Consider the following 26,572-nt stretch of genomic DNA (forward strand, 5'->3'; position numbering starts at 1 on the left):
TTCACTTGATGGGTGTGTGGTGGAGGGCAAGGGGAGGAATGGGGCCGGGTCCAGGATGCTCAGATTACTGCCACCAGACCTCCCCTTTCATGATGTAACCGTGATGTATTAGTGATGTAGTTTGGGGGGGTGCAACATGGGGATTAGCAGCTAATAAAAGTTTGGGTTTTCTTTTGTTTGGGGCTTCCATCTTGTTTCACCTGGTGACAGGTGGGAGTCCTGTGGCAACAGTCTTCAATAAAGACCAAGCCTACTGGCTGCTGTTTGCTCTGGTATTCCTGGCTGGTGTCCTTGTTTTTTGTCCAAGGGAGCCCTCAGATTTCTCTGTTAACAACTCCATACAGCTAATAAACATGGTCAAACAGTAGTTTTGCATTCCAAACATTCATAATTTGTTGTTGCTAACACATGAGCTTTCAAAGTTATATGATCAGCACCCCTCAGTCAGCTGCACAGCAATAAAAAGCTAAAGCGACTGAAAAGTTGTTATTGGTGACTGTTTTCCCAGCACTGTTGCTCAAAAACTGGTTGATAATGCTGGTAGTTGTTATAAGAATTCTAAGGTCCCGAATATAAAATAAACATTCATAAACGTACAAGGCAAACCCATACATAAGTATATAAACCATGTGTCTGAAATAGTACAGGAGAGCAGTCCTGAAGTCATTTTGACTCTCCCAAATTGACCTCAAATATTTCTCTGCAAGGAGGAAGAAATGAGAAAGCCTCTCCATTGTCTTTTGCTTACCTGTCTTAAGGGTGGATTTGTGTATGAATAGGGTGAGCCTGTGTCCTGGATACAGGAATTAAAAAGTATTTACCATCACAAAAGAATGGCCAGGCTGCCCAGTGACCATTGTCAGGTATCCTGGCAGACAGGATTTCTGCTGTAGACCGCCTCCTGTGATGTATTTCTGCAGGAGACTGCTTCCTTCGGTGATGTATGTATAATGTTTTTAGTGGTGGTCTTGAGCTACAGAGTGGGCAATTTCGAAAGTCTATATAAGGACTTACACACCACCCTAGATATTGTTCCCTTAGCAGGATCTCCTTATTCAAAGACAAAAATAATCACTATTTGGAGGGGGGTAGGCAGGTGCCTGGGAAGAGGGGAGAAATGATAGGTGTGGGAAGGGGTTGAATGCCTTCTCTCTTATTTTACCACTAAGTGCCTAGTCTGTGTTTGGGAAGCACGCAGTCCTGTCCTCAATACAACAATCATTTGAGCAGGGGGGAATGCATTACTTCCTCCAGACTATAACCAAGCTGCTTGGAGGGCTGTAGCTCTGTGGCAGAGCACATGAGCTGAAGGCACGGGGTCTCTAGGTCCATCTTCGGCATCACCAGGGCCTGAGACCCTGGAGAGCTGCTGCCAGTCAGTGACTGACTCACGGTCTGACTCAGGGTGTACTCGCACTGCCTTAGACAGCAGTGAAGTTGCTGGGGTTATGTTTTATGCATTTCAGAGCTCTTTCTTCCTCGTGTTGTTCACAGCAGCACAACGTCCTTTCATTTCTGCATGTGTACAGACCAAGGGACACTGACAGGGCAAGAATGTCTTTATGCAAAGGTGTTCACACATTGGCTTAGACTAAGGTTATTAGACGTCCCCATTTGCCGGGGACAGTCCCCGGATTTACAAATCGGTCCCCTGACAAAATCCATCTATTTAGAAGGAAGTTGAAAAGTGTCCCCAGATTCACTGAAAAAAATCTGGAAACCTTAGCTTAGACCAGGGGTCAGCAACGTTTTTTGAGGCCAGGTCAGTCCACTCACTGGCAGACCTCTTAGTGGGCCGGAGCATGCACACCCATGCGTGCGCTCAAGCTATTTCCGGCGCACTTCCAGGACAGAAGAGAACCCATGCGCACACTATTTCCAGCACTCTACCGACCGGGAAGTCAGTCCCCACGGCAAGAAAAAAAATGGTGCCGCGGGGGGAGCACAGAATCTCCATGCCGATCCACGGAACGGCCATGGGCCGGTTCCAGGAAGCTCATGGGCCAGAAGCGGCCCATGGGCCTTAGGTTGCCGACCTCTGGCTTAGACAGCTTAAGGTTGGAAGGTGGTGTTAGGCTGTATGCCTCAGTCCCTTTCAATTCTTGGATCCAGCAAGTGTAACCCCATCAAGAGCAGGCAACCTCCCAGCCATCCAGTCTAGGGAACCACCCACGAACAGTGCCACAGTCTGATCTGGATTGAGCTTCAGTTTGTTGGCTCTCATCCAGTTCATTACCGAGGCAAGTTACTGGTCCAGCACTTCCACTGCCTCCCCTGCAGATGTAAAGGAGAAGTAGAGGTGAGTGTCATCCGCATACTGCTGACAACATACTCCAAACCTCTGGATAACCCCACCCAGCAGTTTCATGTAGATGTTAAACAACATGGGGGATAGGACTGAGCCCTGCAGAACCCCACACTGAAGGTTCTGCAGAGCTGAAAAGCATTCCCCAAGCAACACCCTCAGGGAATGACCATCTAAGTAGCACCTGAACCACCACAAAGCCGTGCCACCCACCCCTAACTCAGACAGCCACTCCAGAAGGATACCATGGTCGATGGTATCAAAAGCCGCTGAGAGGTAGAGGAGAATTAACAGGGACACATTTTCCCTGTCTCTTTCTCAACAGGGCAACCAAAGCAGTTTCTGTGTGAAAACTGGGCCTAAACCCAGACTGAAATGGATCTAGAAAATCAGTCTCCTCCAAGAGCACCTGGATTAATGAAGTTTAACTATGGTTAGGCGTGCTGTCTGAACTGGCACATAAAGTTTGTGACTCAGCTTTCACACCAGAAATCATCTTTTGAAATGAGTTTTAATTATGGCTTATGCTAACTATTGACAATCAATAATGACAAGCAGAGGCAGCACCATGGAGATGGTTGTAAACTTTTTAACTGAGTACTGACAAGATGGAGAAGGGAAGTAGCTGTAATTTGTGATTTAGACCTGTATTTCTTAAAGTTTTGTGCTGTTCTAGATTCTGATTAAGACAACGCTTTTGATAAAGCGAGCTCTGGCCCATGAACACTTACATCACAATGTATTTGCTAGTCTTTAAGATGCCACAACAACCTTTGCTATTTTTGTGGTGACAGTAACACAGCTATTCCCCCAACCTCCAAGGAATTACACATACCGGTAATTATAACCTGGAGCACAAGCACATTTCTGCTTTGGAGGCTGTTTAGTCAAGGTCTCAAATACTAAACTTTTGATATGTAGCACCTTGCTCTTCTTTTACTTGATGTCATGGACTGGCTGGACACAGAGGAATTGTGGGAGGCATCAGCTGAGAGCCTGGGGAGTAGTGGTGGGAAAATAATGAGTGGTCAGAGGAGGAGAGGAGTGGTCAGAGGAGTGGTCAGAGCAGACTGGGAGGAGGCGGTATCCAAAACTGAAGGGGCAACAGGGTTCAGTGAGCAGGGAGAGTCTGTGGCACAAAGAAGCCCAGAAGCAGAAGTGGCAGCAAGAGAGGAAACTATTATGTGTGATTTTGTTTGCTGAGCCTTCAATTCCGCCATCTTGCAAGATATAATTTGCATCTTAACTGATACTTTTAACCATTTTTAGAAACATGAACGTTGGCATTTCTGCTGTTCTAAAAGCAGTTCAAAATATTGAACATTATTGTTTGCCAGATTTCCATGTCTTGACAACTGATGTCTTTTCATCTTGTTTGGGGCAACCTTGGAATCTGAAAGCTTCCCACCACAGATCAAACACATAGGCTGAGAGATGTTTTCATCTCCAGTCCATGTAAAACTGGGGCTCAGATAGCTAGCCACATATTGTCCACAAACTACCTTTTTGGGAGGTTTGCTCGGTGTCAAATTAAACAAGTCTTCTCTAGCACGCTATTTGAATGGTGATTCTGGATCACAACTAGGATTTTCCTCAGTATTACTCTCTCTCTCGTTTTTGAAACATATATATTAGCCACCAGCCACAGATCTAGATATATGGGGCAGAATGCAATTATTATTAATGGGGAGAATCTCAGTGATAAAAATGAATATTCTCCCAAAAATGTTTTTATTCCAAACAATTCCAATACTTAATGGCACATGATAAAAGTGACCTATGTTGGAAATGTAAGGAAGCAACTGGCACATTTTCTCATTCATGGTGGTAGCACAAAAATGGAGAACAGATGCAGTCCCGTCACGAGAAGCCTGGCCTCTTAAACTACGTATTAGATTACAGGGTATAGAACTTGCCAGCATGACAGCTTAAGAAAGGTGCTAGTTCTGGGCTGCTTCTCCGCGGGTCCCCCGCCCGCGCCAGAGTTTGAAACCGAGGTCCGTCGTCCTCTGCCCGCCGCTCAATGGAGCCTCCAGCCTGGAAGGCAGCGCGTCTCTGGACACGACCAGAGGATGGTTGCTTCTTCGTGCCTGCCTCGTGGGCGGCTAAGGACGGGCGGCGAGGGCCCTTTGCTCTGCCCTCGGAGCCGGCGGCTCCTCTGCCCCAGCTCGGGGGGGGGGGGTTCGTCTCCCTCCCTGCCTCCCTCCTTGGGGGGCCGCGCAGAGCGACGCCTGCCTACCTCCACCTCGTCCTGCCTTGTCCGGTGCATCGCGCGGCGAGCGGCGGGGGCCTCTGCCCGCCCGGGATGGTCCGAGGGGGCGACGAGGAGGGCGAAGCGCGCAAAGCCCAGCCCAGCCCAGCCCTGCGCGCCGCCGCCGCCGCTTTCACTTTCGCTCTGCGCCGCGCCGCGCCGTGCCCGCCCCGCAGCAGGGCCGGAGCTGCCCGCTTCCCCGTCGCCAGGAGAGCGCGTTTCTGGAGGGAAGGAGGCCAGCTACCCCGCCGCAAGTCGCCGCGAAGGAGGAGGAGGGCGGGCTGCAACTCCTCTCTTCGGCGCCCCAACATTCAACAGGTGCAGCTTCCCTACTGGCCCCCGCAGCTCCGCACTGGGATGTCTGCTACCTGTTGAATTTTTGTGCTTCGCGCGACTAGCGAAGTCGCCTCTCTTCCTGCGCCGAAACTTGCGAGCAATTAGGCCGTTTCGTTTCTTCTGCTTCGCACCCTCAGCTCCCCCCCCCCATACGATTATCAATTCCTGTATTGTTTCTTGAATACGCTGATCATATTTGTTAGCCCACTCTTAGGCCCAGGAGCTTCGGACATCACACCTTGTTCTGACTCCCCTCCAGACCCCATTTATCGCCCGAACAACCCTATGAGGTAGGCTAGGCCGAGAGATAGCTGTCACTGAGTTTCATGAAGGCTCCATCAGAATTTGAACTTGGGTCTCTCTGGTCCTAACACAACATGCTGTTCACAATAGCATCCTGGGTCTTTATTTTATTTTTAATTCACCCTACGCAAAACAAAATATTAATTGCCCTTCAGTCAAAATTCCAAGTTTTATCACACACAGACAGTGGCGTAGCGTGGGGGGTGCAGGGGGGGCGGGCCGCACCGGGCGCAACATCTGGGGTTAGGGCAAATGCATGGGTTAGGGGGCGCAAATCCACGGGTTAGGGGGCGCAAATCCACGGGTTAGGGGGCGCAAATTACTTGCCTTGCCCCGGGTGCTGACAACCCACGCTACGCCACTGCACACAGAGGAAAAGGAGGTCGAGTCATCCTTCTATTTAATTATTTTTCATTGACTATTAGAATCATGCATATCTACTCAAAAGTAAGTCACATTGGTTTCAGTGGACCTTACTCCCATGAAAATGTGTCTAGGACTGCAGTGAGCATTTAAAAACTGATTTGGTTAATCTAGTATGGTGTTTTATCTCCCACTTTGCTTTTTAACTGGCTTACAGTGGTACCTCGGGTTACATATGCTTCAGGTTACATACGCTTCAGGTTACATACTCCACTAACCCAGAAATAGTACCTCAGGTTAAGAACTTTGCTTCAGGGCGAGAACAGAAATTGTGCAGCAGCAGGAGGAGGCCCCATTAGCCAAAGTTAAGAACATGTTAAGAACAGTTAAGGTTAAGAATGGACCTCTGGAACGAATTAAGTACTTAACCCGAGGTACCACTGCATTTTGTTATAGTGTACATGATGCATTGTATATTGTTAGCTGCCTTGGAGCGGTAGAATTTTACTAAAACTTTGAAAATAATTTTTATTAGTTTTCAATTACAACAATCCAGTAATAGCCTCATTACAATGCCAAATTATAATACAATTAATAATACTAATCATTGAGATACCAAATTATACAATTAGGTGGCCCCCCCACATACTAGAATTAATGGTTTGATGACGTTTCTGCGTTCCGAACTCTTATAAATTTCAATTACGCTCCAGTCCAAATACCAATCCTTTGTATGGCAGCTGCAGTTTTAATGACTTCCATTCATAATGACACGTTGAATGATTTCTGCACCTACAGATGAAGCATTCAAACTCTCCTTTCTGTGTGTGGCAATTATTCCATCCATAGTGTTTCTTCCTGTTTCTACCTTGATTCTCAGACTTAATCCATTCCAGAAGTCCATTCCAAAACCAAAGCGTTCCAAAACCAAGGCGCACTTTCCCATAGAAAGTAATGCAAAATGGATTAATCCGTTCCAGACTTTTAAAAACAACCCCTAAAACAGCAATTTAACATGAATTTTACTATCTAACGAGACCATTGATCCATAAAATGAAAGCAATAATCAATGTAATATACTATAAATTAAATAAGACAGTATTGTAGATGATAAAACTTAAAATTAGGGTTTTTTTCTTACCTACACTGATGATATTCATTGTTTGGATGTGGGGCTTTTATCCATTTCCGCAGTCAATCAATCAATCAATCAATCAGTAGCTGAACTGGGTTCTACACAAAACACAAATTAACGGAAAAAGCCTCAAAAACAAAAACGCAAAATAAATAGCAAAAACAAAAGTGCCAAACTTAATCTGTTCCGGAAGTCCTTTTGACTTCTGAAATGTTTGAATACCAAGGCGCAGCTTCTGATTGGTGCAGGCGCCCTGGAAACAATAGCCAACAGACACACCGGATGCTCGGCTTCCGAAAAACATTCGAAAACCAGAACAATTCTGGGTTCGCCATTTGGGAACCAAGGCGTTTGACTACCAAGGCATTCGAAAACCAAGGTACCACTGTATTATGTCTATCTTTTGTCAATTGTTGCTGTTCTCCAGCATGGAGGTCCTCAAGACAAACCTCCCTGCTCAATGTAGACTTTGCAGTGCAGGATGCAACTACAGCATCCCTGACAGCTGACCATCCTGATGCCTTTGCTTAAATACCTCCAGTAAAGTAGAGCCCACCACCTACCAAGGCAGTCTGTTCCATGGTTTAACAACTCTTACCTTTAGGAACTTTATCTTCCTTCCTTCCTTCCTTCCTTCCTTCCTTCCTTCCTTCCTATCCCTCTCTCTCTATCCACTGACATGTTCCAGCACGCAGTTCAAATGCAACTGTTCTGTAGATAATAAAGATGAAAATCAAAACCTGATAATGTCCGTATTTTGACACCCTCAATTATTCCCCCTCAACAAATTTTCAGTTTCCACAAAATAATAGGGCCCCATTTGCATGAAACATTTAAAACAGTATATACCGTATAATTTGATGGCTGAGCTTCTGGGGGATGGATGTCCTTCCTCCTCCACAGGTTGCAAGCCATCGGATTGCTTGTCTAAAATTCTTTAGTAATATCAAATAACGGTTTTTGTTTTGTTTGCTTTAGAGTGTGGAGATTTACTGCCAGTCTGAGTCAGGATTAGTATGGCTGGAATGGTCTGTATTAATTCCTGCAATGTCTGCATTGTGATATACTGCAGGCTTGCTCAATAGTTCTTCCATAAGGTCTTAGAGGATCACAAGTGTGTTGAACCAAAGGTGAACTGTCCCAGGACAGGACAGAATCCCAACAGAAAGCTACTTTTAAATCCTCCCTCATCACACACCGCCAGTGTTGGGAATAAGGTCCCATGGCACAAGACATGCGCTACTAAAGCATCATGACCCTCATTCGAAAAGTGGAAATTTGCCCAAAAACCTGCTCCGACCACAATGCGGTTAAGATGGAGATGAAATTAACACCAATCGGTTCCTTCAGATGGAGGATGAATGACACCTTATTTAGAGATCAAGAGGTCACTAAGAAGGCCCAAAAAATCCTGAGAGACTATTTTGAGATAAACTTGAATACTACGGTTGAAAAAAGAGTAATCTGGGACGCAAGTAAAGCGATTATGAGAGGGTTTCTGATTCAACAGAATGCACTAAAGAAGAGAATACAAAATGAGAAAAAAGATAAAATCTTGGAAAAAATAAAAGGAGAAGAAATTAAGAGCGAAACCAAAGTCGCAAGAGATTCTGAGAGAAATAAAATTATATCAAGTACAATACATGAAAATGATAAATCAGGAAGTAGAATGGAAAATTAAGCAGATGAGACAAAAGACATTTGAATCAGCTAATAAATGTGGGAAACTGCTAGCCTGGCAGATGAAAAAAAGACAAAAACTAAACACCATTACAAATCTGGATGTGGAAGGAAAGAACATACAGAATCCATTGGAGATTAGAAAGTGCTTCCAGAGATATTTTAAACAACTATATACACTAGGGCCACAGAAAGAGACTGATATAGACCAATTTTTAAGAACAAATGGATTACAAAAAATCTCTCAAGAAAATAAGATAATGTTGAATCACAAAATTACAGAACAGGAGGTTGAAGGTGCCATTCAGAACATGCAGTTGGGCAAATCTCCAGGGCCGGATGGTCTTACCTCCAAATACTATAGATCTCTGAAAGACTGGTTAATTCAGCCACTAAAGGAGGTTTGTAATGAAATTCTGGAGGGGGAAAAGGCGCCAGAGTCTTGGAAGGAAGCTTACATTACACTCATACCGAAAACTGAGTCTGAAAAGACACAACTTAAGAACTACCGCCCCATATCCCTGCTTAATGTGGATTACAAAATTTTTGCTGATATTTTGGCTAACAGATTAAAAAAGGTACTAGCTGAAGAGATACATAAAGATCAAGCCGGCTTTCTCCCAGGTAGACATTTGTCTGACAATACGAGGAACATAATTAATATTTTGGAGAAGCTGCAAGTGAACATCAACACCAAAGCAGTTTTAATTTTTATAGATGTGGAAAAAGCTTTTGATAATATTTCTTGGAATTTGATGAAGAAAAATCTTCAGGGAATGGGGGTGGGCCAAGGGTTTGAAAATGGTATAAGTGCAATTTATTCAGAACAAAAAGCTAAGCTAATAGTCAATAATGTGATGACAGAGGAATTTAAGATAGAGAAAGGGACACGACAAGGCTGCCCAATTTCCCCATTGCTTTTTATTTCGGTCCTGGAGGTTTTGTTAAATATGATTAGAAGGGACCGTCTGATTAAAGGTATTCAGGTCGGAGCCAAACAATACAAACTGAAGGCTTTTGCAGATGACTTAGTTTTGACGTTACAGGAGCCAGAATCTAGTACGAAAAGAGTATTAGAACTGATTCAAGAATTTGGTCATGTGGCAGGATTTAAACTGAACAAGTCAAAAACTAAAGTTCTTGAGAAAAACTTAACACCAATTGAGAAAGAGAGGTTTCAGAAGGAGACTGGTTTGACATTAGCTAAGAAAGTAAAATACTTGGGGGTTAATATGACGGCTAAGAATTTAAACTTATTTAAAGATAACTATGAGAAATGCTGGACAGAAGTGAAAAAAGACTTAGAAATATGGTCAAATTTGAAGCTTTCCTTGTTGGGTCGAATTGCAGCTATAAAGATGAATGTATTGCCAAAAATGTTATTTCTGTTTCAGTCATTGCAAATTTTGGACAAGATGGACTGTTTCAAGAAGTGGCAGAAAGATATTTCTAGATTTGTCTGGCAGGGCAAGAAGCCCAGAATAAAATTTAAAATACTAACTGACGCAAAGGAAAGAGGTGGATTTGCCCTGCCGGACCTTAAACTTTACTATGAATCAGCAGCATTCTGCTGGTTGAAAGATTGGCTGCTTCTTGAGAACACAGACATTTTGGACTTAGAAGGTTTTAATAATGTTTTTGGGTGGCATGCATATTTGTGGTACGACAAGGTTAAAGCACATAAAGCATTTAAAAACCATATTGTCAGGAAAGCATTGTTCAATGTCTGGATAAGATACAAAGATTTACTGGAAAATAAAACCCCAAGGTGGTTGTCACCAATGGAAGCAAAGGCTCAGAAAAAGCTCAATATGGAGGCCAATTGGCCGAAATATTGGGAAATATTGGAACAAGATGGAGACAAATTGAAATTGCAGAGTTTTGAGAAATTAAAAGATAAAGTGCGAGACTGGCTACATTATTATCAAATAAGAGAGGCCTACAATTTGGATAAAAAAATTGGCTTCCAGGTGGAAAAATCAAAATTGGAAACAGAACTGTTAGATCCCAAAACTAAGATGCTTTCAAGAATATATAACTTGCTGTTAAAATGGAATACGCAGGATGAAACGGTTAAATCTGCTATGATTAAATGGGCACAAGATGTTGGTCATAACATTATGTTTGCTGACTGGGAACAGTTGTGGACCACCGGTATGAAATTTATGGCATGTAATGCCTTAAGAGAGAATATTATGAAAATGATATACAGGTGGTACATGACACCAGTCAAGCTTGCAAAAATATATCATTTGCCTGATAACAAATGTTGGAAATGTAAAGAAAATGAAGGTACATTCTTTCACCTTTGGTGGACGTGCCCAAAGATTAAGGCTTTCTGGGAGATGATCTATAATGAAATAAAAAAGGTATTTAAATATACCTTCTTGAAGAAACCAGAGGCCTTTCTCCGGGGCATAGTCGGCCAATTGGTGCCAAAGAAGGACAGAACTTTCTTTATGTATGCAACAACAGCAGCAAGAATACTGATTGCAAAGTATTGGAAGACACAAGATTTACCCACCCTGGAAGAGTGGCAGATGAAGGTGATGGACTATATGGAATTGGTGGAAATGATTGGCAGAATCCGAGACCTGGGAGAAGAGTTGGTGGAAGAAGACTGGAAGAAATTTAAAGACTATCTGCAGAAACACTGTAAAATTAATGAATGTTAAAATGATGTTGGATTGAAAATAAATGGCATTAGCAACAAAGTTAACAAGAGTATGCAAAATTGAACTGAAAATGGATAAAAATATAAAGTTATAATATGTTAAGATATAGAGTTAAGATAAATGAAAGAGGGTAGGGATTTGCTGATTTGATTATTTAAATGGGGATACAAAAAGGGGAGGTGTGAGGAGGCCAAGGAAATAAGATAATGAGTTAGGGTTACAAAAATGGATTTGTTTTTATTCTTCTTTTTCTTCTTTTATGTATTTTTCTATGTTTCTTTTATTGTATTTCTTTCTTTTTATATGATCTTTTAAATTTATGTTTTTGTAAAACTCCAATAAATATCTTTAAAAAAAAAAAAAGCATCATGACCCTCTGCAAGAACAAAGGTGACCATCATGGCTGTACAACCCATGTAGTTCTCAACAAATCACAGTCACTTGCTGACAGGATCTATCCTGTGTCACAATATGGTTTTAGAGCTCAGAGGTCAACAGTTGACCTGATCTTCTCGCTGTGTCAGCTGCAGGAGAAATGCCAAGAGCAGAGACACCCTTTCATACATTGCCTTCATAGATCTGATGAAGGCCTTTGATCTCATCAGCTGAAAAGGACTCGTTACACTGCTCAACAAGATAGGTTGCGCACCTAAGCTTCACAAGAGGATTGTGTCCTTCCACAAGAGCATGCGTGGCACTGTCCAATATGACAGCTCATCCTCAGATGCCCTCCCTATAAAAAATGAAACAGGGCTGTGTTCTCACCCCAACTCTTTTTGCCATATTATTGTCGCTGTTGATGTCCTATGCCTTCAGCTTGACTGAAAATGGTGTGTACACCATTCAAGGAAAAACTGGGTTCTGTTCAACCTAGCACAGTTCCATGCCAAGACTAAAGTGTGGCAGGTTCTTATCTGAGAGATATTGTTTACAGATGACGCAGCCTTGACAGCACACACAGAGGCAGTCTACAGAGACCCATCAACTGTTTTGCCCAAGCCTGCAGGGAATTTGGTCTCACCAACAGCCTTACAGTAACTTAGGTCAAGACAGCACCAGCACTCCACATCTGAGGTGGTAGATAATTTTGTTGAACTGGGTTCCTCTCCATTAGCAACCTCTTCATCAGTGCTGAGCTGGACCAGTGTATTGGCAAGGCAGCTACAGCAATAGCCCACCTCTCCAAAAGGGTACGGGAGAATGTGATAGAAGTGAGTCATGGGCAACTTACAATCATCAGGAATAACACCTCAATGCCTTGTGCATGCACTGTGTCAGGAAGATTTTGGGTAACTCATGGCAGGACAGTTTTTCAAACAAAGATGTGCTCTCCCAAATCCACATTCCCAGCCTGTTCACTCCCCCATCTCAGCAACATCTACACTGACTTGGTCATGTCCACAGAATGGAAGATGGCAGGACCCATAGGAGCCTAGGGGCCGAGGTCCCTTCGCTCCCCCCAATAAAATGTTTAAGGGGGCTGCCCCCCCCCCAAGTTGAGGGAAATGGTGTGTGTGTGCCATGTCATGTGATCAGTTATGTGGGTATTGGCACAGCTGGCAGGACCCCCAAGGACATGCTCCCCAGGGAAAGCTGGCTTCAGGCACCAGGCCCATTGGCAGACCAACTCTGTGTTACAAAAATGTCTGTAAACATGACATGAATGCTGACAACATCAACCCCACCTTGTGGGAATCCCTTGCAGATGACCGCAGTGCTTGGAGACAGATGGTCAAGTTGTGACCAGAGGAAGAATGACCGCTGGGAGGAGTGTAGGGCTGGGCCATAACTGCTTTTGAACATTGTAATATACCACCAGCTAAACACCCTAATATGGAGGTACCGTATTTTTCGCACCATAGGACGCTCCGTCCCATAGGACGCACCTAGTTTTTTGGGGGGGAAATAAAGGAAAAAAATTTTCCCTTTATTTCCCCCCCAAAAGCAGGTCAGGGAAACCGAACCAGGTCGAGGAACAGCGGGATGGTGGCGCTGCGCCTCCCTGCTGTCCCCCCAGCTTGTGGGGCTGGCTGATGTCTGCCTGGCGCGCGGGGCGCTCTGCTTCAGCGGGCCCCACCCGCCAGGCAGCAGGCTGCTATCCGCAGCGTGGGGAGCGCTGTGGGGAACTCCTACACGGCTCCGCACGCTGCGGATGTCTGCCTGGCGCGAGGGGCGCTCTGCTTCAGGGCGCCCCTCGCGCCGGGCGGCAGGCTGCTATCCGCAGCGTGGGGAGCCCTGCGGGGACCTCCTGCAGGGCTCCCCACACTGCGGATGTCTGCCCGGCGCGAGGGGCGCTCTGCTTCAGGGCGCCTCTCGCGCCGGGCGGCAGGCTGCTATCCACAGCGTGGGGAGCCCTGTGGGGACCTCCTGCAGGGCTCCCCACACTGCGGATGTCTGCCCGGCGCGAGGGGCGCTCTGTTTCAGGGCGCCCCACCCGCCGGGCGGCAGGCTGCTATCCGCAGCGTGGAGAGCCCTGCGGGGAACTCCTGCAAGGCTCCCCACGCTGCGGATGTGTTCCCGAAGCGCCAGGCGCTCTGCTTTCAGGGCGCCCGACGCTCCGGGAAGCAGGCTGCTATCCGCAGCCTAGACACGGCTAGCGGAGCGCTGCGCTAATCCCAAAGCTTGGGGCGTGCGGAGCTCAGCGCGCCCCAAGCTTCTGGGTGCCGGCAAGGTCTCCGCTAGCTGTGGGAGAGCCGCGCGGCTTTCCCACGGCTAGCAGAGCGCTGCGCTAATCCCGAAGCTTGGGGCGTGCGGAGCTCAGCGCGCCCCAAGCTTCGGGATTAATGCAGCACTCCGCTAGCCCTGGGAGAGCTGGGTCTCCCACGGCTAGCGGATAGCTTCCTGAAGCCTGGAGAGCGAGAGGGGTCGGTGCGCACCGACCCCTCTCGCTCTCCAGGCTTCAGCGAAAGCCTGCATTCGCTCCATAGGACGCACACACATTTTCCCTTGCTTTTTAGGAGGGAAAAAGTGCGTCCTATGGTGCGAAAAATACGGTATATTACGATGTTGGAAAGGAGCCAGTGTCAAAGCAGTGGCATATGAGGCAGGCACTTGAATGCTGCGTTCGCATGTCTAACTCACCCACTGCCTTGACATGGCGGGGGGGGGGCAAGTGGGCTGCCTCTCCCTCCTGAGAGGAAGAGGTAGCCCACTCATGCCTCCCCCCGCCTGTGCCAAGGCAGTTGTGGCAACCAAAACAGCATATGCCACTGCCTTGACAGGTGAGGGGGACTGGCGAGGCTCCGCTGGGGGGCAGGATTTAAGGATGGCAACCAGTGGCGGGTTGGGGGCTCCGTAAAACCGCTTGGCTGAAGCGAGGGCAGTGGCGCACTCTTCAGCCAAGCAGTTTAAGGAAGTGAAGGAGGAACAAAATGTATACAACTTGTTTCTCCCTCTGCCAGTATGAGAGGCAGATCCCGATGGTGGTTTCACTCAGGGGTTTATCGGGGGTGAAACTGATACCGCTCCTGAGTCCCTCTGCCTCCAGCACTAGACTGCAGCTTGTTTCTCCATCGGCGTGCTGGACACTGGTACCAGAGGGGCTTAGGAGGTGGCAATATAAATCAGCAAGGCCAGAGGGGTGCAGAGAGAAATGCCATGGTGAATCTGTAGCAGCACAACGGGACGCCTTCATCTGTCCCAGTTGCAACAAAACATGTATCTCCCATATCATTCTCTACAACTATACAGGAGCTGTTGTCTTTGTCCATGGAGTTTAGTTAGTTTAGGTTCATATAGTTAAAGCTATGGTTTTCCCAGTAGTGATGTATGGAAGTGAGAGCTGGACCATAAAGGCTGATCGTCGAAGAATGGATGCTTTTGAATTCTGGTGCTGGAGGAGACTTGAGAGTCCCATGGACTGCAAGAAGATCAAACCTCCCCATTCTTAAGGAAATCAGCCCTGAGTGCTCACTGGAAGGACAGATCGTGAAGCTGAGGCTCCAATACTTTGGCCACCTCATGAGAAGAGAAGACTCCCTGGAAAAGACCCTGATGTTGGGAAAGATGGAGGGCGCAAGGAGAAGGGGACGACAGAGGACCAGATGGTTGGACGGTATTCTTGAAGCTATGAACATGAGGCAGTGGAAGACAAGAGTGCCTGGCGTGCTCTGGTCCAGGGGGTCACAAAGAGTCGGACATGACTAAACAACAATAATACAGGAGCTGCATCCTTACAAGAGTCTGACTTCGCCCCCAAAGGTTCACTCTTCCACTGTCTCCTGAGACAGTATTATCCTAAAACCTTTCACCTATTCATGCAAAGCAGATGCTCTGCCACTGAGGTAGAACTTACCCTTATTTATGTGCTACTCAGTGGCTATAACAAAGAAGAGCCCTGTTGGAACAGACCAAAGGCCTTTCACATCCAGCATCGTTTCCTATTGTAGCCAACTCCATGTGTAACAGGACATGAGAACAGCAGCCCTCTCCCCCCCCCCTTGCCTTAATTTTCGGGCACTGGGCGCGTCCCTTTGGGAACTCCAATACGGGGGGGGGGGGGTGAGGCGGCTGGGCTCACGCTCGGTGCCATCTGGGCAGGTGCGCCTCCCGCTTCCGAGGCCTGAGGCGAGAGCGGGCTTTACAAGATGCGGAGCTGGCCGAGCGACACATTTCAGAAGAGGCAGCGACAGCATTCTAGGGCCCGTGAGGGCAGCGCAGCCCGCCCGGGAACCCGACTGTCCGAATCTGGCGCCGCGGGGTCCGGGCGGCCCGGCGAGGCGGAGCAGCTCCAGCCCCGGACGCAACGCCCCGCCCTCGCGCCGCCCGCCCCGCCCCTGATTCGAACGGAGCCGGAAGCAGCGGGCAGAGCGGCGGGGCGCCTGCGCGGGAGTGCGGGCCTCGCGAGAGCTCCGAGAGGCCGCCGGGCGTTCCCGCCCTTTCTCCTCAGCCCGCCCAACGGCCGCCCTCTCCCTCGGCAAGGCGTCATGGCGGCGCTGGCAGGCTCCCCCTCGGCCGGCCTTCCTTCTCTGGCGGCGGCGGCCGCCCCCAGCCCCGTGGGCCCGCCGGGCTACCGGCCCTTCGAGCCCGAGGCGCTGGGGCTCAGCCCGGGCTGGCGGCTCACCAGCTACGGGGAGCTGCGCGGCTGAGGCTGCAAAGTCCCTCAGGAGACGCTGCTCAGGCTCCTGGAGGGACTCGGCGGGGCCCGCGCGGGAGAGGCGGGCGCCGGGGAGGCGGCTGCCGTCGGCGGGGCCCCCCGGACCCTCGGTGAGGCTGGGCGCGCGAGGGGGAGGGCGGTCCGGAGGCCGCGGAAGGAGGCGGGCGAGCCCCGAAGGGGGAGGCCGACGTTGCGGGGCCGCCGCCAGGCGGGGTGGGAGGCGTTTTTCGGATCTTCTCCGTTTAAATCTATGCCCCATATCCTGCAGCGGGGTAGCTTGCTGATGCGGGAGAAAGGCTCTGGCCCTCCGTAGACCTCTCCCCCCGTTCTGCTTTTCTACTCGAATATGTCGTTTTCTTAACGTTGGGGAGTTTTAAAAGTCTAACCTTCACCAGAAGCTGTAGGCTGAATTTGCCTCCCCCACTCCAAAAAAATCACGTGTAATTAACGCTGATACGTCTTGCAGAATTATTTCAAAGATTGCAACAATATAATGTGGAGACTGCGTTAAACACTTAAGACCACTTAAGTATTCAATTACAAGTACTGTATAATTCCTTCCGTACAAAAGTCCATTCTACAGTGGTACCTTGGTTCTCGAACAGCCTACTTCAACAACTTAGAACCCGAACGTTGCAAACCCAGAAGCGAGCGTTCCAGTTCTGGAAATATTTTAGTGTTGCGCTTCCATTTTTAGAGAGATTGCACTGATTGGGGCAGTGGGGAGAAGTTGCTTTGACCTGAGAGAGAGAGAGATCTTGAAAGATCATGCTGATTGGGGCAGTGGGGAGAAGCGTTTTAGGGGTAGTTTTTCAACAGCCTGGAACCGATTAATCCATTTTGCATTACTTTCTATGGGAGAGCACGCCTTGGTTTTGGAATGGACTTCCGGAACAGATCAAGTTCAAGAACCAAGGTACTACTGTAGTAGTAGTAGTAGTAATAATAATAATAATAATAATAATAATAATAATTTATTTGTACCCCACCCATCTGGTTGGGTTTCCCCAGCCACTCTGGGCGGCTTCCACAAAGACCAAAAATACACTAAGATGTCATACATTAAAAACTTCCCTGAACAGAGCTGCCTTAAGATGTCTTCTGAATGTCAGGTAGTTGTTTATCTCAATATTTGGACTCTAGGACATTATTCCTCATTTGGCTGCATTTGTAGACCTGGGCTGAAGATAGGGCTGTTCTGACTACCTAAAACAGTGATGGCCAAACTTGACCCTCCAGCTGTTTTGGGACTACAACTCCCATCATCCCTAGCTAACAGGACCAGTGGTCAGAGATCACAGAGGTCATTGACCTAAAACAAGTAGGTGTTTGGGGTGGGAATACTTCTAAAGGTGCTGATGTGCTTGGGGTCCCTTCTCTCCACAGGCATCGGAATGGACTCCTGTGTGATCCCATTGAGGCATGGGGGTCTCTCCCTTGTACAGACCACAGACTTCTTTTATCCACTAGTGGAGGACCCGTATATGATGGTGAGCAGGCTTGACTGGATAAAAAAGAATTAGCCATGTTTGTAATGGAACATGGTACATTTGTGATGTGAGACAGTTCATGAGGACAGTTGCCTTGTGTGTCATCTTCCTCATTCTATATCTTTTGCTGCGTGTGTCTGGTCTAGGGCCGCATTGCCTGTGCTAACGTGCTGAGTGACCTCTACGCCATGGGCATCACAGAATGTGACAACATGCTTATGCTTCTGAGTGTAAGCCAGAAAATGACTGAGGAGGTGAGAAGTATAATGGATAATTTTGTCTCTAGAAATACATTTTACTTAAATAATAGGAAAAATGAATATTTTAATGTACAATTTTTTTGACATAATTATGGTAGGTAATTATGGCACAAGTGGATTTCAGAAAAGGAACTTCTTTGTCTGGCTTCACCTGCAGAGCTTTGGTTTGTTTCAGCCTGGCTGTGGCCTGGAAATAGATACCTCTGAACATTGTAAGGCAAATAATTTATAGAGCACATGCTTCGCTTGTCAGAGGTCTAAGGTTCAATCCCTGGCAGCCCCAGCTAAATAATTGGGTAATAGGTGATGTGTATTATCCCTGCCTGATACTTAGGAGAGCCACTGCCAGTTAAAGTAGGATTTAAGTGAATGATTATTTGCAAGGAATAAGATCAGAAACCTAGTTCAGACATGTCAAACTGTAGTTTGTGTTGACCATAATTCTGGCTTCCAGACAAAAAGGTCAAACCATGCTTTATTTAGGTTTTCCATTGGCAGTCTTGTTTCTGTGATGTTCACCAGAGATGGTGACTTGTCGGCTCATTTATCACACCAAACAATGGCTGGCCATTTGCAAATATTTGCTTGTCAACTTGGGCATCATAAAAACCTATAGTTTAGCTTCCTTAACAATGGCTTTGTTGGGTGCTTGAAATGTGATTGCATGACACTTCACAGAGTAAGTGCTTTATAGACCCTGCCTTTCTGTGAAACATACAGGTAGGAAACAGTCCTTAGTATCCCTGACCCAGCTTTCCACATCAGTCTTGATTTTCTGAATCCTTTATTTTATCCTTCACCCAGGAGCGGGAGAAAATAATGCCACTGATAATCAAGGGCTTTCGGGATGCAGCAGAAGATGGTGGCACCTCAGTAACTGGTGGGCAGACTGTCCTGAATCCTTGGATTATTGTTGGAGGAGTTGCAACAGTTGTATGCCAGCCCAATGAGTTCATCATGTGAGTAAATGCATCTCATTGGGAGAGACCTGATTTGAAAATGCATGCCATAGATGTATTTACAAGAGAGGTAATTGTGTTGCAATCTTAACAGCTGAAAGGTTTAGAGGATGCTTGCTAGACATTGGGATCACAGAATCAAATAATGAAATGGTAGAGTTGAGCTAGGGATTGCCCATTCCACTTTAGAGCAAAAACAGTAGGGTTGGGGGCTGGTAAATCCTCTTAACTATTCCAGGACTAACAATATTGCTGCTTCAGCTGTCACAGTGATCATAAAGTCATGTGGAAGATGAGACTATAGTAATGTACATAATGCTCTGAAGACAAATGATCCAGTCTGTGATTCAAATAACCAGTACTGGCTTTGTAAGCTGCCTGTATGCAAGTTTATTTTGGGACCATATTAATGCTTCCTCAGCCATGATTTGATGGTTGAGGCAGCAGCTCATCTGGCATTACATTACTGAGACTTTGTGGAATTGCTGGGTGGTATTGTCTCTTTCAGCTCTTTCAGACTTAACAGGGTTGAAGGTTGCCATGGTCGGCAGCAAGGATGAGGAACCAGAGGTCATATTTGGTCTCCCAGGCCATTTCCCCCCAAACTATGGCCACTTGCTGCACACTTGATGTCACATTTGTCATTGTGTGTGTTGCAGGAAGAGATGCAGCTAGATCCTGTAACAAAAAATAAAATAAAATTGAACTCCTGAGTATCAGTTTAGTTCAATTCTGCTTAGTCACTGTCTCCTCCCATCCCCACAGGCTAATTTTGACAGGTTGGCTGGACCATACACCATTCAAAGTTGGCCTGTAGGGCAGAGGGAACTAAAGATTTTGCCTGCTAGGACAAGAAGGTTCCCCCTCTCCCAATCTATCGGAAAGCTGTCTCTTGTTCCTGACTTGGGGAGATAAACTTTGGACCCAGGTTTAGACACCACACTAAGAACTCTTTAAGAACTCTGTTATGGACAGGCTATAACTGCTAAACATAAACAAGTAGGTCTGAGTGTGAGCTCCTGTTTCTTATGATTTTAGGCCAGACAGTGCTGTTCCAGGGGATGTTCTTGTGCTGACTAAACCACTGGGGACTCAAGTGGCTGTAAATGCTCATCAGTGGCTAGATAATGTAAGTGCTCATCTGTGGGAAACCTTGCGCATCCATTTGTATTCCTCTATCTATCTATCTGCAGGGGATCCTCTTGTATGCACAGTTTTAATAAGCTAGGAGGAACAAGGGGCATGTGGTTGGATGCATTCCTTGCCCCAGCACCTTGTCCAGATGAGCTCCTTGCTTAAGGTGAAAGTGATCCCACAAAACATTCTCAATAGCGGCACTGGGTACTTTCAACAAATGGAGAGTCGATATCACACCAAGGTTGAATGACTTTATCCTCAAAGTGCATAGCCAGTTGGTCACAAGGGTCTTCGAATGCTTCTCCACACTGGGAGTCAGTAACCTCCAGACCATCTGAAATAACTCCACTGGCTAGCTACCAGAGGAGATAATGCGAGCTGCAAAGAGAGCCTGTTTTGCAGCTCACACTGCCACATAGTAGGCACAATCGTGTGTTTTTACCAGTGTTTGGTCAGCTTCAGAATGAGACGTGCACCACTTGCACTCCAGTCTTTGTCCAGCTTGTTTCATAATCCGGATCTCCTCAGAGTACCAAGGAGCTGCTTGGGCTACAAAATGCCAGTGTGGATGTACAAAAACCACCTGTTTCAAAAGCAAGACCAGGACTTTGACAGGGTCACCAGCTTTGTCCATGGAAAATCACAGAGCATTCAGGAACCTGATTTCATCAGTCTTTGAGGACAGGCTACCTGAATTGGCCCACCACCCTTACAGGGAGAAATGCCACCATGAGTCTAAACTTAACCTGATAATGGTCTGACCATGACATGGGAATGCATTGTATTCCCTCTATCTTTAGTCCATCCCTCATATCACTTGGGGGCAAAGATCACATGGGGTGTGCCACACCTGGTGTGTTGGACCGATAACTACCTGAGAGGGATCCATGGTTGTCATGGAGGCCACAAAGTTTCGAGCTGGCCTGATAGCAGCCTCCGCGTGGATCTTGAAATCCCTCAAGATTATCATTTTAGTATCCCCAAGACTACATCTGCCAGCTAGATCAGGGATGCTGCTGGACAACAGGGCAATCAGCACCCTCCATCTGCCTCTCTCTGGCCCAATACAAGGAGTAGATTCCCTAAGCACATCCCAAGGTCAAGAGGCTTCCTGATCAAGGAGATGGTGCTATTATAGACATGTTGCATTATACTAACTTGAGACCCCTGAATTTGTTAGTGAGAAATGCAGCCTCAAAACAATTTCTTAACATACTACTTTTCCATTTCAGCCAGAACGGTGGAATAAAATTAAGCTGGTGGTCTCCAGAGAAGATGTTGAACTGGCATATCAGGAAGCCATGTTCAGTATGGCCATGTTGAACAGGACAGGTATGGGGGGGTTGACTTGTTCTTCATTTATAAGGCAAAGGATTGACACCACTGTGGCAGCAAATGCAATTATTATTATTTTAAAAAACCAGGATACTATACCTATAGTTGTACTGGAGACCTCCTACATGTCATCTAGAACACAAAGGTTTTTGATTGTTTTGGAAAACACATGGTCCACCTAGAGTTCCTCATATTGAGGCAAAAGGTGGGATAGAAATATTCAAAATAAATCTTGAAAGTCTGCCCATGTACTTCTCAGGTTCTTGGGACATTCGAGTCCCAGGACCTTCTGAATTCTTCTAATCTTCATCTTTTAAACTTCATCTTTAAAGGAGAAAATGTGTTGAAATATGGAATGTCTTGTTTTATGTACAAGAATAATTTTTATTTTTTTACATATCAGTTGATTGGTATTTCTCATCACAAAAAGCTACCATTGGGATGAAAGTAATAAAGCTCAGGTGATTTAAGATTCCGTCTGCAGATATGTGTGCAGATTAGACCTGGGTGATTTTTCAATATATCGTTCAAAATCGATTAGGAAGTCCACATCACGATAACATTCATAAAATGTTACCTGGCAAACATCGTGAATTTGAGAAAACCCGTGTGCTTCTTAGTGCTTCCGGTGCCTCCTACAGAAGCAGCAAGCGACTCACAAGAGCAGGCGTAGCAGCTATCACTATGTTTCAATTCTGCAGCGAGCCCCAGCTCAGCTCCACTGCCTCTGCAGGTGACGATTATGAAAGTAGCTGGGAAACCAGCAGCAGCAGCAGCAACTTAAAAGACTAGGTTCTGCTTGCTTAAAGTAGGCTAGTACCCAGTGTGACAGGCTGGTAGGTGTGGTTTGCAGAGATGCTGGTCTGAGCTGGCTTGGGGATTCTTGCTGGAAGCCCCCTTTCCCCTCTCCTTACCCAGTGAAAGAACAAACGGTTGTTTTCTTCAGAGTAAGAACAAAAAAGGTTGCCCTGTTATTTAAGGCATCCCCTGCGCATGTGTGCCTGAAACGGCTCTCTCCCCTCTGATGCCTTTACTGCCTGTCTCCCCTTCTGCCACTCTGTGTGTGTGTGTGTGTGTGTGTGTGCGCGCGCGCGCATGCGCACACACACTACAAAGCCTTTCTCTCCCCTCCTTTATGCCCATCTGAGGCTGGGAGCAGTACCTTTCCCCATGTAAAAGAAAGAACAAAAAACCAAGTTGCCCTGTTAAGGCTCTCTCTATTCCCATCTACACTTCTGCACTGTGTGTGTGTGTGGATGTGTGTGCATGCGCATGCCTTTCTCTCCCCTCCCTTTTCTACTGTCTGAGGCTTTGATGCAGCCCCTTCTCCCCCGCTCCCATGAAAGTAAGAACAAAAAAACAAGTTGCTGTGTATGACATAGTTGGTTCACCCTAAATAGCTTCCCTCATATGAAAAAGGGTTTTTTTAATTTAAAGGATGCTATCTCATTGCCGTTCCTCCTTCCCTTTGATAAAAAGGGAGAGAATGGTGTGATGGGGGCCCTTCTGTGTCACAATGGGAGGAAATGAAGAGGGGGAAGATTTAACAGTTGCTGCCTCGTGCTGAAATGGGAGGTTGAGTGTTGTGAGGCAAGAATGATGGGGAGGGAGGGTGCTTGTTGGTAAGGAGTCCAAGCAAATGTGTGTCTACTCAGAAGTAAGCTCTACTAAATTCAATGGGGCTTACTCCCAGGAAAGTAGAAGCAAGTTTAGCTGAACTCAGGAGGGCTTACTCATGCATAGAATTGCAGTTGGTCCTCTGAGTTGGGAAGGAGATGCAACTTGGCACTAGTAAATTACATAAATTACTCTTAAATTAGTAGAAAACAGATTGAATTGTTAATCATATGCAAGTTTAATATTGTAAATTTTTAATTTGCCCCTAAAACTGCATAGAACATTAATATATTCTCCAGAAATCTTTAATGGTTTGGTTGAAGCATGCTATCATTGAGTTAATTTTCATATAATTATATGCATCAAATTTAGATTATTATTTTGTTGTCGTTCCAATATTTTCCCAGATTATTTGTATTCACTCTGATTCACCACTGTATTTTGGATTGTCCTAGGCCTGAATATTCAAGCCCAAAACCCAAGTCCTGTTTGGATGCATTTTGGCTTGCCTGCTGATGAAAGTGATGATTTAGTGTGTGGTGATTTAGACCCGTAACTTAGTAGCAGTTGCAAGGACATTACCATGTTCACCTCTACGTAGCTCCATCTTATTTCAGATAATTGTGATGTATTGGTATATTGCAATGTTTAGCTGTATCGTTATATTGAAAACCAGATATTGCCCAGCCCTAGTGCCCTTCAAAATTTGATACTTTTAAACAAAGGGGGAATTGAGTCCATAACTTAATTTGCTGACAGAACTGGGTGTACACTAGTGGCCCAAATTGTGGAAACGTTTTGGAAAACGTGTATTTCCGAGGTTTGATGGCTCCTAACACCACTTCTTTTTTTTTAGTAATACCGTAAAATTATATATCAATGGAAAGATAATTTAATGAAGAATGTAATGCAACTAAGTTTGTTCAATTATCTGTCAAAAGTTATAGCCAAATAACCAGAAAAAGGAAGCACAGCTTGCTTAGGTTGATATGCAGTAGCTATCCTTCATTTGAATGTAGCAAATGAGCATGAGTGTTTAGATAGGATTCAGCTATTGATGTTATCAAGCTGGTTGTTTTTCTGTTGTTTTGGTTTTGTGTGTGTGTGTGTGTGTTTTGTTTTTTTGTGTTTTTTTTTTTTTTTTTTTTTTTGTTCTTTCATTTAGTAAAATAGTACTATTAAGTGAACAAGGCTACAATTATGAAGAAATTAGAAGAAAAATTGGTGGAAACTTAACCAAGGGTGGCATTGCTAAATTTTTGAAGAGGTATAAGGAGACTCAGTCACTACAAAATCAGACTGGAAAAGGCAGGAAAAGGTGCACAACAGCAGGTGACAATGGAAGAATTGAGAGACTGTGTATATGGGACAGAATAAAATCATCTGGGTGTATACAAGATGACATGGTGCAATGTAATGTGAAGTTGAGTGCAAGAACTGTTTGGCACAGACTGCAGGAATACGGTCTAAATGCTAGAATTCCAAGGAAAAAGCCATTGTTATCTCAAACAAAGGTTGAAAAGATCAAACTGGGCTAAAACCCATGTTAACTGGACAGCAGAACAATGAGACAGTGCTATTTGGAGGGATGAGACCCAAATCTCCTTGCTTTTGGTAGTGATGGCATGAAATACATGAGGAGAAGAATCAGAGATTTCCATTCTACTTGCATTGCAAGTACCATGAAACACCCAGTTAAGTGTTATGATCTGGGGCTGTATGACAGCAAAAGGTGTGGGCATAATTTGCATTATTAATGGGAATGTAAATGCCCAATATTACATAACCCAGACCTTAACCCAGTCGAAAATCTATGGAGCCAACTAAAGAAACTTGTTAGTCAGAAGCAACCCAGCAAGAAAACCCAATAAATGGAGGCAATAATTCAATCTTGGTTTCACATTATTACAGCTGCAGAACTAAAAAACTTGGTTCACTCCACAGGAAAGTGTTTAAGGCCATAATTAAAGCTAAAGGTTACCCAACTATTAACTGACGTGGTGAGAATTTTTGTATATCTCACTTTTTCTATGTTTCACGTTTCTTCTTTATGACTGCTGTTGTAATAAATAATCCTTCATAAAAGTTATTGCATTACATTCTTCATTAAATTATCTTTCCACTGATATATAATGTTATGGCATTACTCCAAAAAAGTGTTTTCCCTGGAAAGTGGCTTGTAAGGGAGTGCAGTCCTTGGGCTGAAAAGATTTCCATCCTCTTAGACATGAGGCTCTAGGACCTGAGTGGACCCGATGTCCCCATACCGTGATGGGCAGGTATTAATGAAGAATTAATGTACATCGTATATGTAAAGCCAAAGGTTACTGCATCCCTGCTGAACACATAATGTTGCTACTACCCTTCAGAAGCTGCCTCCTGATGAAGTAGTGATTGGTTCTTGCTGTATTAGGTATAGGCTAGACAGTGGTTGTTTGGGGATTGCTAGCAGCAATTGTGACTGCTACTTTGCCATTACTTCTGCTTTTAAATGTTTATGCTCTTGGTCTTTCAGCTGCCAGCTTGATGCATACTTTCAATGCCCATGCTGCTACAGATATTACAGGCTTTGGTATTCTGGGTCATGCACAGAATTTGGCCAAACAGCAGCGCAGTGAGGTGTCATTTGTCATCCACAATCTGCCTATCCTTGCCAAAATGGCTGCTATTAGCAAAGCGTGTGGCAACCGGTCACGGCTACTACAAGGAACATCCCCCGAGACATCTGGTAAGATCGATAGCCTGCGCTACAGGAGCTGAAGGTGGGGTTGAAGGGAATTTAAACCTGTAAGTGACCTGTAACTTGCTCTCTTTCATGGCAGGTGGGCTGCTGATCTGTTTACCCCGAGAGCAGGCTGCTCGCTTCTGCGCAGAGATCAAATCTCCCAAATATGGAGAAGGACACCAAGCCTGGATCATTGGCATTGTGGAGAAGGGCAACCAGACCGCTCGCATCATTGACAAACCCCGTATCATTGAAGTGACACCCCGTGGGGCCAGTGCCTCCCCTCAGGATAATAATTCCAGTGCCAGCCCTGAAGCTGCATCATGAGGTGGCAAAATAGTTTTCTTTTATCCACTGTAGGTTCTGGGATTGAAAAGGGTAGCACCTGAGCCTTTGGATCAGTGTGCAGTTACCTTTTACAGCAAAATGATCCTCAGAACACACTCTATCAGTTGGTGGCTGGTTCCTTCCTGCCATCTGATGTGATCAATTTTAAAGTCATTTCCTGCAAGCAGGTAAATTGCGGACACTCTTGATTTTGGAGAAGATGGTAACTTGAATTATTTATTGGAATAGTTCTGCTTGTTATTGAGCTCTCCCAGCTTTTGGTCAGACTGAGCAGCTGGTCCAAAAGGAGGGTGGGTGACTTAAAAAGCCATTTGGTTGGGCCAGAGGTCTCTCCTCTCATTATGAAGCACCTCCGTTAAAACCCAATCATGGGCTTGGAGGAGCAGAGGAAACCTGGAGGAGCAGCACCAAGCTCAGCTTCATGGATTGTTCCTTGGGTTGTAAATTATTGGTGATTGAGTTAATAAAGTTGATTTCTACAACTATTGTGTTATTTGGAAGGGTGAAGTACACTGTTAACAGAGGAGGGAATATGCCGGGTATAAGTAGAGAAGTCAT

At 45.7% G+C, this 26,572-nt stretch overlaps 2 protein-coding genes and 1 long non-coding RNA gene across 7 annotated transcripts in view; 1 reads left to right on the plus strand and 2 right to left on the minus strand.

Moving 5' to 3' along the window:
• Nucleotides 1-6,733, minus strand: part of SHFL (shiftless antiviral inhibitor of ribosomal frameshifting) — a 181,094-nt gene extending 174,361 nt beyond the window's left edge. Inside the window, exon 1 of one of the 5 annotated variants that reach the window (XR_014542880.1) lies at nt 4,545-4,667. Coding sequence is in view for 3 of the 5 variants with exons in the window: in XM_083592303.1 (XP_083448429.1) it covers nt 4,545-4,574 (30 nt within the window). In the remaining 2 variants the exon portion in view is untranslated. Of the gene's footprint in view, nt 1-4,544; nt 4,701-6,699 lie in introns of those variants that run through there. The other 4 variants (XM_083592306.1, XM_083592305.1, XM_083592303.1 and 1 more) reach the window with 4 other exon arrangements.
• A 9,225-nt stretch (nt 6,734-15,958) lies between these two features.
• Nucleotides 15,959-26,496, plus strand: LOC310752251 (selenide, water dikinase 2-like). Its single transcript, XM_083592248.1, has 8 exons — nt 15,959-16,253; nt 17,530-17,633; nt 17,780-17,887; nt 18,698-18,852; nt 19,891-19,981; nt 21,222-21,321; nt 25,457-25,669; nt 25,764-26,496. Exons 1-8 carry the CDS (start codon nt 15,974-15,976, stop codon nt 25,991-25,993), a joined length of 1,281 nt encoding a protein of 426 aa, XP_083448374.1. The 5' UTR covers nt 15,959-15,973; the 3' UTR covers nt 25,994-26,496.
• LOC310752284 lies at nt 19,207-21,215 on the minus strand. Its single transcript, XR_014542888.1, has 2 exons — nt 20,432-21,215; nt 19,207-19,530 (listed from the first exon to the last, which is right to left on the minus strand). It is a non-coding gene; the product is annotated as an uncharacterized lncRNA (long non-coding RNA).
• Nucleotides 26,497-26,572: the final 76 nt, after the last annotated feature.

This window comes from Podarcis filfolensis (genome assembly GCF_964270895.1).
Source record: "Podarcis filfolensis genome assembly, chromosome: 17".
Taxonomy (NCBI): domain Eukaryota; kingdom Metazoa; phylum Chordata; class Lepidosauria; order Squamata; family Lacertidae; genus Podarcis; species Podarcis filfolensis.